The following is a 14,051-nucleotide window of genomic DNA, read 5'->3' as shown; positions in this document are numbered from 1 at the left end:
TAAAAAACCAGAACTGAATACTTAGGAAAGAATTACTAAAGGAAAATAGCTAAACATATCGTCAGCTAATCAAATATGACTGAAACAACTATAAAACCAGCAAAGGACATGCAGAAAAGGATTCTGCATTGAGATTGCTTTTCAAGGTTGTTTTTTTGTGTGGGTTTTTTTGTGTGTGTGTGTGTGTGTGTGTGTGTGGGACCCTCCCCGGCAGCCGGGAAATGAACCGGCGCTGCAGAGGCTGTGGGCAGCCTTGCAGCCCAGCTCTCAACCGCTGCACCACCAGGGGAGGCCTCCTTTTCAAGGTTTTTAAGCTTTTGTTTCACTGTAAAAGAAGCTGACACAAACTATTATAGTTGATACATTATGGGAATGATGTACACAAGGAAGACCCATCAAAATTCCAACCAGAAGATCAACATTCAAAAAAGGCCTCAATCCTACCTCCAAAGAGTAGTAAATGAACATATTGATATGTTTTATTTAATATAAAATAAAATGTTTCAAGTATATATCCATCATTTTAAAAATGATTCTCTACTAGAATAGCCTATTTCAATTAACAAATGCATAGGAGGTCCCAAAGGCACAGAAGGAATAAGAGGGCTTTGTAATGTAGAAACTAATTTGTATCTCTCATTTCACATTCAACTCTAAATTCCTTGGTGGCAGAGAAAAATGTCTCCCAGTATCCCTCCTTTCGTTACTCCACAGCAGTACAATTTGTATGGGGATGCACAGGTACCAGCATGAAGAGCACATTTCCCCTCTGCCTTACAGCTAGCATGGCCATGCGACTAAGTCCTGACCATTGGAATGTGACAGCTGCAGCCTGCTTGGCCTTAAGGACAAGGGCAACATCTCAGGAGTCACGGAGCAAAAAGACAGAAGCTGGGTCTCCGACTGCTATGGAGCACAGCTGCTATCCCTGCACTGTACTGCACACCTTTGGAAATGAGTAAGAAAGAAACTTCTATTTTGGTTAAGCCACTGCAATCCCACATCTCTGTTACAACCCTCTAGCTCTTAGAGCATCTTTCTCCTTGCCCTCTTGAGGTTCACTATCAATTGTCAGATGTTGCCACTGATGGGAGGGTGTGATGGCCGCTTTCCACTGAAAAGCCACAGGACCTGGGCAAGAAGGGTCTGGGGGTCAGGAGACTGGAGTGCTGTGGCAGCTCTGCCACTTGCCAGCAGAGGGTCTCAGACCCACCAAATGCCTGATACACAGAGGCGATTTCTCCATTTGCTCATGCTAAGTTGTTATTAATCATCAACAATCACCACAAGTAGGACAGAAATAAAAAAGAAAAACTGAACTAGATCAGTAAGAATTTTTTTTGTTTGACAGTGAAAACTGTAAACTGCATGATTATTTTTGACAACTGAAAAATTAAGAGCATCTGATTCTGGAGCAATCCTTTTTCATAACTTTTTTTTAAATACCAAATTTTAGGTTTATTTTGGTGGGGGAAGGTTCCTTAGGGGAATGCCTAAACTGACAAAGAAAAGGAAAACTAAAAACAGATTTTTGAAAAGAAGCATAAAACAGTGTCTTAAAATGACAAAGAGCCTTATAATATTTTTCAAGTTTTGTTATGAAGTTACAATATATTTTTAATTAGAGAAATAATTTGTGAAGGCTGAATGAGTTCAAAGCCACATTCTTGGGAGTCATTTTGGCAACACCACTTCCACTCAGTCAGGTGCTGGTGGCAGTACCCTGTCATTGGTGACATAGGAAGCACCTAGGAACTGACCTCTCCAGACTTGATCTTCTCTAGATAATAATATAGGAAATCAGCAGGAGCCACCTAGTTATTCATCAAGGAAACCTCTAAAAGGTCCATTGGAATCCAGTTTATTCTACTCTTGTTAAGGCACTTTTAAGTTCTTGACAATAATCAACTACTATAGGTCAGCTGTTCTCCCAGAAAATCCTGAGCATACAACATTGATGACTGTAGTGAACATCTGTTCTTAAGTCATATCATTAAAATTGTCATTAAGAAGTTGATTTTAAAAAAAAAAAAGGTGTCCGCAGCCTCTGCAGTATGAGTTCTATCCTGGCCAGTGGGGAGATACCCACATGGCGTGGCAGACCTCTCCTGTCTCGCCCGCTGCTCCCCTCAGCAGTGTATTTCAGTCAGCCTGCCTGTTCTGTTCCCCACTCTGTCTCTGGTGAATCCTCTTACCCTCCCACACATCTGGCCTGTACCCCAGTTCTTGTATAAATATTAAAAATAAAATAAAATAAAAAAATACTCAAGCAAGGGTGCAGCCTCTTGTGAACTGCCGGTGCTTTGGGTCTGAAGTGAAAGAAATGTGCTTAGAGGCTTAAGGTGAGGCTGGAGGAGGTAGATGAGACCTGACCACAGAGAAGGGTGGGAACATGGAGGAAAAGAAGAGACGCATGCTGTGAAGAGGCTGCTTCACGAGCCCACTCACTCACCCCCGCAAGGTCTAATTCGGACACCCACCCTATGCTTGCATGATGTCACACACATACCTATATCATCTTGTGTCACTACTGCCAGTTTACGTCTCTCTCCCTCAAAGGCCTTCATTAGGTTTAATTAAAATAGGTCAAGTCCAAATTACTTGCTGGACATAGACTGTTAGACTTCAGAAGCCAAATCAATACATTTAAACATAAGATTATCTCTGTACAGTTACACTGTACAAAATCTTTAAAGATATTTCAGAACTTCTAATGATTACGGATGATGTGTTCATTTGTAAAGTATTCAGATGATGAGGCACTGACCTGTCGTACAGTCAGATAATTAAGAGTCCTTCTCTGAATGTCAGAAACAGTCCTAAGTAAAAGAATCAGGCAAATCTCCGTAGCATCAATGAATGACTTACTTTTTCAACATATTCAAACACCAAGTACAATTTCCCTCTGCGACGAAAGGCTTCCTTCAACTCCACTATGTTTTCCTGTTTGAGAGTCCGAAGCATCTTAAGCTCTCGTAAAGTCGTTTCCTTGACTTCTTCATTTTCTAGAATATAAACAATAGTGAATGAGGTCAAATTAGTGCTTTTAAAGTGCTGTTCAAAAAATTCCAAGTACACCGAAAACATAATTTCACTTTCCATTTTGAGTCCAAAGATAGAATATTAAATATCATATTTCCTTGTTGAAAGAATCAAGAATAAGGAACTTAAAGAAGCAAATGCTTACTTGACCAGCAGGTACCTAATTTTCTGCTTGGGTTTTCTTTTACAGCACATCCTTGAAGAACATCATTTCATTACAGCGTTGACAAGAAAAAAATGAATCCTGGCCAACGTGGAACTAAAAGATGTTTTTCAAGGACCTACTTTCGCTACATGTCCTTTCACTTAAAAGTCACAGTTTCCAGAACCTATTGACAACGTTAAGTGAGGGCTTGCTATATGCCTGATCGCTAAGTGTTTATGTAAAACAGACTCACAGCGAGGGCGCATGAATGCACTGTCATTTGAACTCTTATGCTACACAATGGGGGGAGAGCTTGAAAGGGTGAAAAGGAATCAGTATCAGTGTGCAGAGGAGTCTCTATTTAGCGTCTCCGACAGTTGACATTTTTAAATTTGGCCTGAAGCTTTGGCTTAAAAGAGCATTTGATTCCTCAGGCGCCATGTGCGTCACTTCGGGGAGCAGAGGTCACGTGCCAGGCATCCACAGGGCATCTCATGGTCAAGTTGCAGGGAATTCTAAATGTCTGATCTGTCTGAACAGCAGCTGCTGTAGGTTCCTGCAGTCCTCCTGTGGCATGTCCATCTGTCCATCCCAGATGGTGTAGCTATACTGGGATGGAGAACTCGCGCTGACCCAGAATACCCTTCCACATCATGCACTTCACTCGTGATTACCTCCACAGACACGAACAAGGGCAGAAGTCACATTAACTCTAATAGGTCAATGGGCAGGAGGAGGAAAGGTAACACACCATTTTAAATGAGTTTTTATGATGGCTTTAGACTTAGCCAGCCAGAGGTGTTTGTATATGTATACACAAGGATACAGGTTCATAACCCCTCACATGGAATTCCAACATCCAAAAAGTGGTCTAAAAACTTAAGGCCTTTTTTGAGTTCATAGCAAATTTCCTTAGAGGCAAAACTTGAACTGACATGAGGCCATTTCTGATCTTTGTTTATCCCACTCAAGCTACTTTCTCAGAGGCCGTGCTTTAGTAATTGTACCTGATTATGGGGTGCTGGAGTAACATGCCCATTTCTACTCCAAAGTCAAAAAGCTATGAATTCTGACACACATTTGGTTGCTGGTTTTGGGTGAGGATCCTAGCTTGAGAGTAAGAATTGTGTGAGCTGCAGTTCAGGCTTGTCTTCAAGTCTGGAGAGGATGAAAATGGAGTTTGAGGATAGAGACAAGAAGGATTTAAGATGGCTTCTAGGAAGAAATGCCTCTTAAGCGAGACACAGAGGGGCAAGAGACTGAATGGGGCCAAAGAGGGAGGGGAAGAGTCTACATGCAGTGGCGGGAGCACTTACTTGGTAGGGTCTTTTCTATCCCAGCTCCGTCACTCACCCCCCCATTCAAACAGAGTTTAAAGAGGGACTCTAAGCAAAGCAGGTGCTTGGCAGAACCAGAATATCAAACAGGGAACTTAAGATCAACAATCCTATGTGACCTCATCACCCGGTGAAATGTTCTCCCTGCATCAGCAAGAAAACACATGGAGGACACTGGAGTGCAGATAAGGGGAGGCAGAGAGACACTGCCCAGCAGAAGGCAAGCGCTAGTAGCAGTGAAGGCCAGCAGCGGCGTCAGCAGTGAACCAGCCCACGTCAGCCCACAAAACGGTGAGTGCCACCTGGCAGTAGGGGGCTGCGCGATGTGTGGTCAGGGGACTTCCCAAAGTGGGTCTGGGGACTATGATGGGCCGAGGTCCAGCCATTCTGCAATGTGGGGCTGAGAGCCAGAGAAGTGCTGTCTTGCACCTGCTCGAACTGCTAAGTCCTAGATAGCTAGAAGGCGTCAGAAGGCTAACCCCCATCTCTGCTCTCCCACCTGGCTCTCAAGGTTGGGGTAATCGAGCTAAAAGCCACCTCTCTCTACTTCATAAGCAGCCAGGACCTTCTCACAAGGAAGTGGTTCAGCAAGAGACAAATGTAAATACATTGGCTACTCGTGACCTGGCCCCTGCCTGCTTTTCCAGCCGCATCTCACGCCCCTTTCCTTCTCTCTCATGTGAGTCATTCAGTTCCCTTAAGAGCCCCAAATTTTAATTTTCAGACTTAGGGGCTTTGTACTTATTTTTTCTTCTTAGAAATTTTATTCTACTACCCAGACTCTTTACGGGGCTGGCTCCCTTAGGATGCAGTTTCAACATCCCTCCTCAAGAGCCTCGTGAGGTCACGAGACCATGAGGCCACCTCCCCTCCCCCACTGGTGGGCATCACAGTAGACTGAGTTTTTCTCTCTCTCACGGTGTTTATTTACGTATGTTTGCTAAGTGGGTTGCCCTCTATGAGTCCATCCAGGAAGACACATCTAAGTTCTTCTCTCCCGTAGCATAGACCAGGCCACCTGGGCCCACACCTGGCACAGGGGGACAGTATGACACTGCTTCCTACAGACACGCTCTCTCTGGTGCCCCGAGGAATTCTTGATGACTGTGTGGCTAATACTTACTCTCTCAGGACACAGATGTGATGGCAAATGGCCCCTACTCCTCTTAGCTTGAGTACTGCTTTCACTCTTCTATCTCTAGACTTTGAAAGGGCAGTTTTTCAGGCAAGAAGACAAAGGGAATTTGTTTTCCCCTACTCAACTATGGCCCTGGTTGTCTTCTACAATATGTGATTATGAATAACGGAGCTCTGGAAAACCGATAGCACTAAGGATCAAAAACACAAATCTATTTGATTACTCAGAGCACCCATAAGACCTGCTGGAGCTGGGCATGAATAAATGTTGCACCAACGACATGGACCTTTTGAAGGCATCATTAAGTGAAATAAGAGAAAGACAAATGCTGTATGATCTCACTTATATGTGGAAGATAATAAAAACAAAACAAAATTAGAGATCAGGGCCTCCCCAGTGGCGCAGCGGTTGAGCTCTGGGTTGCGAAGCTGCCCGCGGCCTCCGCACCGCCGGTTCGATCCCCGGCTGCTCCCCGGTCACCGGAGGAGGGTCCCACATGGCGCGCAGACCTCTCCTGCCGCCCGCTGCTCCCCTCAGCAGTGTACTTTGGTCCTTCTGCCTGCTCTGCTCCCCGCTCTGGTGAATTCTCTCACCCTCTCGCGCTTCTGACTGTACCCAGTGCATGTATAAACAAAACAAACAAACAAAATAAAATAAATAAAACATGCCTCTAATAAAAAAAAAATTAAAAAAAAATTAGAGATCAGACTTGTGCTTCCCAGAGGCAAGGGTTAGGGGAGGTGGAACTGAGGCAAGGTGGTCAAAAGGTACAAACTTCCAATTGCAAGATAAATAAGTACCAGGGGTGCAACGTGCAGCATGGTGGCTCTAGCTAACACTGCTGCATGAGATACAGGAAAGCTGTTAAAAGAGTAGATTCTGAGTTGTCTTCCCAAGAGGAAAATTCTATTTTTTTTTTCCTTAAATGAGGCTTACCTCATGGAATTTTGGCATTTTGTTACAATACATCGCCCAAATCTATACTGGCTCTACTTAAGAATGGTGACAGAGAGAAGAGAAACGTATCTTCCAAAAGGAACTTACAAAATCACTTTGCACAGAGTGCCAGAGACGCTTGGTTAAACATGAAGGCTTCTCTAATTTATGCCAGTCACAGGTATTAAAAGTTGAGGTAAGCACTTCAGCCCTAAGATTGCAATAAATGGGGAGAGACATGAAGTGGAATTATTCATTCCCTTAAGTGCAGCAACATGTAGACTCTTCATCAATTGGCATAGCCTATTATTTTTGTTTCTCTGAGTACTTTTGAGGTTCCTGGCTTCTCCCACACTTGATGAAAACTGGGGCACTAAAGGGCCACAAGATGGGGGAAAGAAATGCATCTTCCTCTTACACATGCTGCTGTCCTCAGAGGTTCACAAAGTAGCAAAGCTCTTCAGTGAGGCAGTTTTTAAAGAAGATGGCACAGCCCACTGAGATGAACATAAAAATTCCTGCCTTGTAGTGAAATGACCCCTGGGGTTCTTTATGGAGGCTAGCTCATCTAGCTCACAAGAAACCAAGTCGGGGAAGAAGAGCATTCTCAGGGCAGGGGAGGGAGTTTCGGCACACAGCAGACATTGTGCGGAAGGCCTCCAGGAGAGGGCTTCAGAGGCTGAGTTGGATGCCCTAGGATCAGGTCTAGATCTTAATGCTTAGCAGAGTGGAAAGCAGGCCGGAGGGCCTCCCTGGTGGTGCAGGCAGTTGAGCGCTGCACTGTGAAGCTGTCCACAGCCTCTGCAGCACAGGTTCAATCCCGGCCGGCCAGCAAGAATCCCACATGGTGCAGCAGACCTCTCCTGTCTCGCCCGCTGCTCCCCTCAGCAATATATTTCGTTAGTCTGCCTGTTCTGTTCCCCACTCTGTCTCTGGTGAATCTTCTCGCCCTCCCACGCATCTGGCCTGTACCCCGGTTCTTGTATAAATAAATAAATCTTTAAAAAAAAAAAAAAAGAAAGAAAGAAAGCAGCCTGGCATGGGTGGAAGACCCAAAACTGGGGTCTGCACTTAAGTCACAGCTAGTGACATATTAGTCATGCAGTTTTGGCCTTGGATTTCTTGGCTATAAACTGGATTGGGTTCTACTAGATGATTCTGAAGGTTCTTCCAATTCTTTGACATGGTAACATCCTATGTGCAGGTTGATGGACCTGCTCGTCAGGTACCACAGCACAGGTAGCAATTCCGACAGCTACATAAATTATACTGAGTGACGACTAAAATGCAGGGTAGGAAAAGGACATTCATTAAAAAAAAAAAAAAAAAAAAAACCCTAAAGTTGACACCTCTAAGCTTGCCAGCAAGGCAAGTTAATACACATAAGAATCAAGAAGAGAGGGCATCCCTAGTGGTGCAAGGGGTTAAGCACAGCACTATGAAGCAATCCGCAGTCTCTGCAACATGATTTCGATCCCCAGCCAGTCAGGGAGCAACCCATATGGTGCAGCAGACCTCTTCTGTCTCGCCCGCTGCTCTCCTCAGCAGTGTATTTCACTCAGTCTGCTTGTTCTGTACCCCACTCTGTCTCTGGTGAATCCTCTCACTCCCACAGCTCTGGCCTGTACCCCAGCTTTTGTATGCATAAATAAATAAATCTTTAAAAAAAAAGAATCAAGAAGAGAGATTCACTAAAGTAAAAGAAAACAATTTTGAAGAAGATCGATAGGAGGAGAAGAAAAGCAAAGTTAAGTGATGAAGAGAAAAATCTAAAGATGAGCAGAAATTCTATTGTAATGCTATTTTTAAAGAACTGTGGGCTAGGCAAGAGATCTAGAAATAGCTATAACCTACTTTGTGAAATCACAAACTTGACATTCTTGTATAGCCAAAGAGGGCCCCCCAAATGGAACTTTAAACAGGTATACTGGGGTTAAAAGTCAACTCCTCCTTGTACAAAACCATGGTGGCGGTGGGGTTGGGGGTGGGAGGCATGTTTGAGTCTGGTTGGATTAAAGAAGAAACATCAACAGGACAACTAACAAGGCGGAAGGGTTTGAATGGTAGTGCTGCTTTCATATGTGCTGAAAAAGTTAAGAATCCTTAAATCTTCATCAGAGATGAAGGCCAGGTTAAAAAAAAAAAACACAATGAAAAATTTATTTAATCATGAGAGGTGCAAACATTCACCAAATCCTAGAGGAATCCCTGAGAGAGATCTATCTAGGACTTTAACAGGAAGTGTGGTAAAAATCCTGGCCAGAATACTCAGCTCAGTTCGCTGAATTCTGTTTCAGCAAGAATTGAAAAGCTTGCTTCAAGGTCTCTCTTACAGAGAATTGAAGTTAGGAGCAAAGACTATGAATTCCTGGTTTGGCTCCTTATGCAAAGTAAGAGACCAGAGTTAATAACTCTGTTCCAGAGGCCTGGATAGAACATTTTCTTATGATGAAGAAGAAATATGTCCATTCCAACAGAAAAATATTTAAAGAAAAAATAAGAAGCAGAATAAGAAGTGCTGCAACTATGATACCAAAGCACCATCTAAATAACATCTTAATTGTGAAGTGCTGATGCGGCTCCGAGTCAGTTCCTTAACACGCACCAAGGCACAGTGGTCAGTAGGGAAGAAACCTTCTACCGGCCTCACCGGTACACTCAGGGAAAGGCTGAGAAGTCCAAGGAAGCAAAAGGTATTTTCCTATCAGGAAATCCAAATGTATGTCAAAAATAAATCCCAGACCACAGAACCTCCTAAAATAAAGGTTGAACAGACAATGTTTTTAACTCTTGTTGGTTCAAAGCTATCTGGTCGAAATCAGTGCCCTGGATTAGTTAACAAAGCGAAGATGGCAGACACATGGATGTGTGTGTGCATCAGAATGATGAGGCAATAGTGACCTGAACATCAACTCTTATTGTACACATCTGGAATTATATTAGGAAGGGTAGGAAAATTAGGCTATTTGAATTAAATTGAGAATTATATATAGTCTAAAAAGTAGCTTTTAGCTAAATTATCTGTATTTTTTTAGTCTATGGTCATTTTCCTTTTCTCAGAAAACCCAAATACTAAACAGAACTAATTCTATGGAATCTTCTGTTTGGTTAGGCACTTGTTGATATTTCTCTGTGGGAACATAAAACTATCAATCAGGGTGGCATTAAAAATTCATTGTCTGAGACTCCACATTAATGATGTTTAAAGATGCAAAAGTCATCAAAACAAGAAAATAGTAACTAATGAAATGATTGCAGATAAATATGTCATGCCTTAGACATTCCTCCCTTTTAACAGGAATTTTTATCCCCACCCAATGTGTCAAAGTCTTTCAGGGAGAATCTTAGGCAAAGACACTGACAAATGACCTGATAGAGTTATATCAATTAATAACTGGAGAACAAAAACCCGAAAAGGATGAAGACAGAAAGAGGGGAGCACATGAAAAATGAAGAGAAAACTGACAAAGCATTTTACTATTTTTTATGACCTTTTTACTGTGAAATTCATTGACCTAATCTACAATTTTACTCAAAAATTGCTCTCCCCCAAATAACATTTGATTCTATCATCTAAGAAATGGCACGTAGTTGCTATAACCCAAATTATGTGTTGAATGTAAGAAAAACTTATTTTCATAATTCTAGTTTTATTTTCCCAACTTAAAGTCCCAATCTGGTCATTTACTTACTGTGAAATTTTGGTTCTCATTTTAAGCAGTAATCAATTATCCCAGGGGAATATGGACCTCTCGAATGAAATAGTAGTCTACCATAAATGTAGTCTGAAAAACTTTTTACACAAATGTGTGGATACATATGAATTTTACAAGAAAGTAGGGCAACATCATAATCTTTTAAAGCTTAATAGAAGGTAATATACACACTCATAAAATATCCTTCATATCATCATTGAGAGAGTACTTGATTAGCTTAAATGTGGGTCAAGCCAAGTTTGAATCCTATTTTAATTTAAAAATGCTTTTACATGATTATTTCATTATCTTCACAAAGATTTTTAAATAGTAGATTTCAAAAAAATCACTATAATATCAAAAGAATATTTTCAGAGTGACTGGTAAAAGGGATTAATGAGAGCTATCTGAAAATAAGGGCAATATCATCAAGAGACTCTATTTTTTTTTATTATAATTGGCCTGATTGAAATTTCAGATGATAAGCTGATTCAGAAATTAGTGGTTTACATGGGGGCTGAATGAATACCCTCCATACTAGATTATGTACATTTCACGCTCCAAAAGGGTTGTGCACCACACATGCTCCCTGTCTTTCCATTAAGCAGGAACCACTCAAGCAGGAAGAAAAGAGAGAAAAGAGCACAAGATTAACCAGGGAGAAACAGAAAAGAGCAGGAAAGTGTGCCTAGGCTTGGAATTAAAAAATTATGAATAGTTAGCTATATCTTCAGATTCTATCACAAGAATATTTAGGCATCACTACAAAGAAGTGTGTCTGAAAGCACAACAGCAAAAAAGGTGTCCATCATGAACGCAGGTGGATGGTGATACAGCTGGGTGCCAATGAAGTTTGTTAACGGACAACAGTCTGGCAGAGATGAGGGCAGAGGGGATTTACGTCTTGTCAGTTTAGTGAAATAACGGCAGATCAATATTTCCCATATCTAAACTATTCCTGCATTCTGAGATGTCAGAGCTAGAAAACCTCTTTTGCCTCCAAATTATACAAATTCATTTAGGTACTGACTACTTTCTATTCTGTTTTACTGCAATTTATCTACAGGTCTTAATTCTACTAAAAGGTCAAAAGCTTTTTGGAAGTATCTGCACCTGATTTAGTTTCACAGCTCTCACAGCACCTGGCTCAGTATGCAGTGAATTTCGATACACACTATTGGCTGCTCCTGTGAGGGTATCATAAGACAGGTGCAAATGTATCATTTCAACGAAGCTAAGAACTGATATGCACAGGATAGAGATTGTAAAGAAAATGGGACTTTAACAAAATCAATAACATACATGATCTAAACTGCACTGCTTTTCAAAAATTAGATGACGATTATTTTTTTTGCTGGAAACTGACGCTCGATGATGTGCCTTACAGGGTGAATACACAGCCAGAAGCCTTAACACCAAAGCAAAGATTATGCTTTGATCTACTGTCGCCACCACTCTTTTTAGCAGGTCACCATTTGTCTCTTGACCACCTGGGGTTAGCAAAAGCCACTGCTCAAAGAGCTCATTTCCAATGGCCTCATAGTGGGCTGGCCTGGGCCTATTGCTTCCCATTAGATCATAGGTACATCATTTAAAGCAGCACTTTTATTCTTTTAAAGAACAAGCTAAAAGCATTTTATTTAGTGCCTTTCCTATATGGCTACCGAGGCAATGATGGCTGCTCATGTGCTCCACATGAACACCAGGCTTGGCTTACATCAAATACTACTGAATCTAGCCCCAGACTTTGTTAGCAAGCCCTTTTTGTTATTAATGGCTGCTAAGTCTCTGAGGTAAGGGTGATGAAACTTCCCAAATCCACAGACTGGTAGCTTACGGTCCTTAATAGAAACGTGCGCCAATGGCCGCAGGCTATGGCTGCTCTTTTCATGCTTCCGGTTATGTATGAATAGGAAACTTTAAATTGATGCTGTGTTGATGCCTCACACCCTTTGAGCACTGTTTATCAAGTGATAGGCTGGGAATCATTAGTGGTGAAATCAATGTCTTTTACACCACAATTATTTATATGACTTTGTATGAGCAGGAAAGAATAGAAGATGGAGAACCTCACATTAGTAAAAAAGTTTTGCGACACTTCTGCTTTAGTTATATACAGTACATTCTATGTGTAGGCCCTGGGTTAAGAAGTAAGAATATTCTACTGTGGGTCTCTGCCCAAAAAGCTGGAAAAATGTTGCCTGGAACTCCTTAAGGACCACATGTTCTTCGGGGTCAAGTCTACTTGGCTATCTGTGAATGATCAATAATCTAGATTTAAAACCTACTGGAATGCTTTATTTTAAACTTTTTTCCCCAGCATAGGGTAATTTAATACTCCATTTGAAGTGGTCTGGACATGTGGGCAAGGCCTCCAATTAAAAATTGAAAAGCTTTAATTCTCCCAATGAGTTATTCTAAATATAAATCACTCCCTTAATACTGTCTACATTCCACTTATTTTGTATTTCTAACTCTGATTAGGAACCAGAAATAACACTAACCAATATTTTGTGAACCCACAGAGTATGTACTTCAAATCTGTTTTCTTGTTTTAATAATATTTAGAAACTGTAGACAGCACGCCTGCTTCATTTCCGATGTCGGCTATACCGTCGAATATATTTTTTTCTAATATTTGAATTTTCTAATATCTAAAGATACACAGAAAGAACTAAATGTTTCAAGGCAAAGCATAACAAATAAGCCATATTCATTTTCTGAGAATGTGACTTTAAAATCTCAGTAACAGAGTCTAATCAGCTAGATCCCATCTCTTCCACATTCTATTCAAAAGAACTACAGAAAGAGCATGAATATATGTATATATAAAATATACCTTCACTGTCCTTGAATTTCTTGATTGCCACGATTTCATGCGTTTCCTGAAAAGGAAGAGAGGCAGAAAGAAAGTCATTCTTCAGTGTTTTTCAAACAGGGAATCACAATTGACTGGAGGTAGATGATGCTGGAAAGAATTTAACATTCCATTTTTATTTAAACTGCTTATACTATTTTAAACTCATTATAGAAATATAAAGATATAGAAAGAGTATAAGAGTACCAGAGGAGTATAAAGAAGAAATAAAAACTATATAACCCCAGCTAACCTACTAATATATTTTTCTTCCAGTCAATTTTTAGGTGAATGGAATAGTAATATTTTCTTAAAATGGAATAGTAATATTATATATCATGTTGTATGCTGCATTTATTTCACTTGATATTGTATAAGAAACATTTTGATCTGTTATTAAATAATTTTTAAAACTATCGTAAGATGATTATTTAACCAGTCTATTGGTTACGGGAATATACTTTAACAGCTGCATCTTTATTTTCATAGATTAAATTCTGTAACTGGGTCAAAGGCATGGATAGTAAAGACTTTTAACAACAACAAAGTAACAACCAAAAATACATCATTTCATAGTTCCCTCCTGCAGTGTATGAAGAATACCCACACCACACACATAACCGACATTAAATACAATGGTTACATCTCCCTCTAGAGGTCATACCCTCCTGGCTTGCCTTTCAGCTGACTAAGCAGATGTCTTTCTTAATCGCTCATCACAAATAATCATTTTCAGAACTGAATGTTGCTTCTAACTCTTCAGAGCAACGTTTCCCTTCCTATGTCTTTGCCTCGGGTCACTCTTCCCTTCCTTTTTACAACTCATCCATACGAAGATAGGAAGAGACCCGCCAGGCCTGGTGTCCAGCAGCAGAAGAGGCTACTCGGGTGGGCTTTTCAG

General features: G+C 41.0%; 1 protein-coding gene across 2 annotated transcripts in view; it reads right to left on the bottom strand.

The window, feature by feature from the left end:
- The window catches only part of CDKL5 (cyclin dependent kinase like 5), a gene marked incomplete at both ends in the record, with an annotated part of 87,337 nt that overhangs the window by 45,080 nt on the left and 28,206 nt on the right, over positions 1–14,051 (bottom strand). For both annotated transcript variants that reach the window (XM_084258208.1, XM_084258209.1), the window contains 2 exons: positions 2,869–3,005; positions 13,133–13,178. In XM_084258208.1, coding sequence (XP_084114334.1) covers positions 2,869–3,005; positions 13,133–13,178 — 183 coding nt within the window. The remainder of the gene's footprint in view (positions 1–2,868; positions 3,006–13,132; positions 13,179–14,051) is intronic.

Source organism: Talpa europaea (genome assembly GCF_964194135.1).
Source record: "Talpa europaea genome assembly, chromosome: X".
Classification (NCBI taxonomy): Eukaryota; Metazoa; Chordata; class Mammalia; order Eulipotyphla; family Talpidae; genus Talpa; species Talpa europaea.
This window is presented reverse-complemented; position numbering and strand designations above follow the sequence as displayed.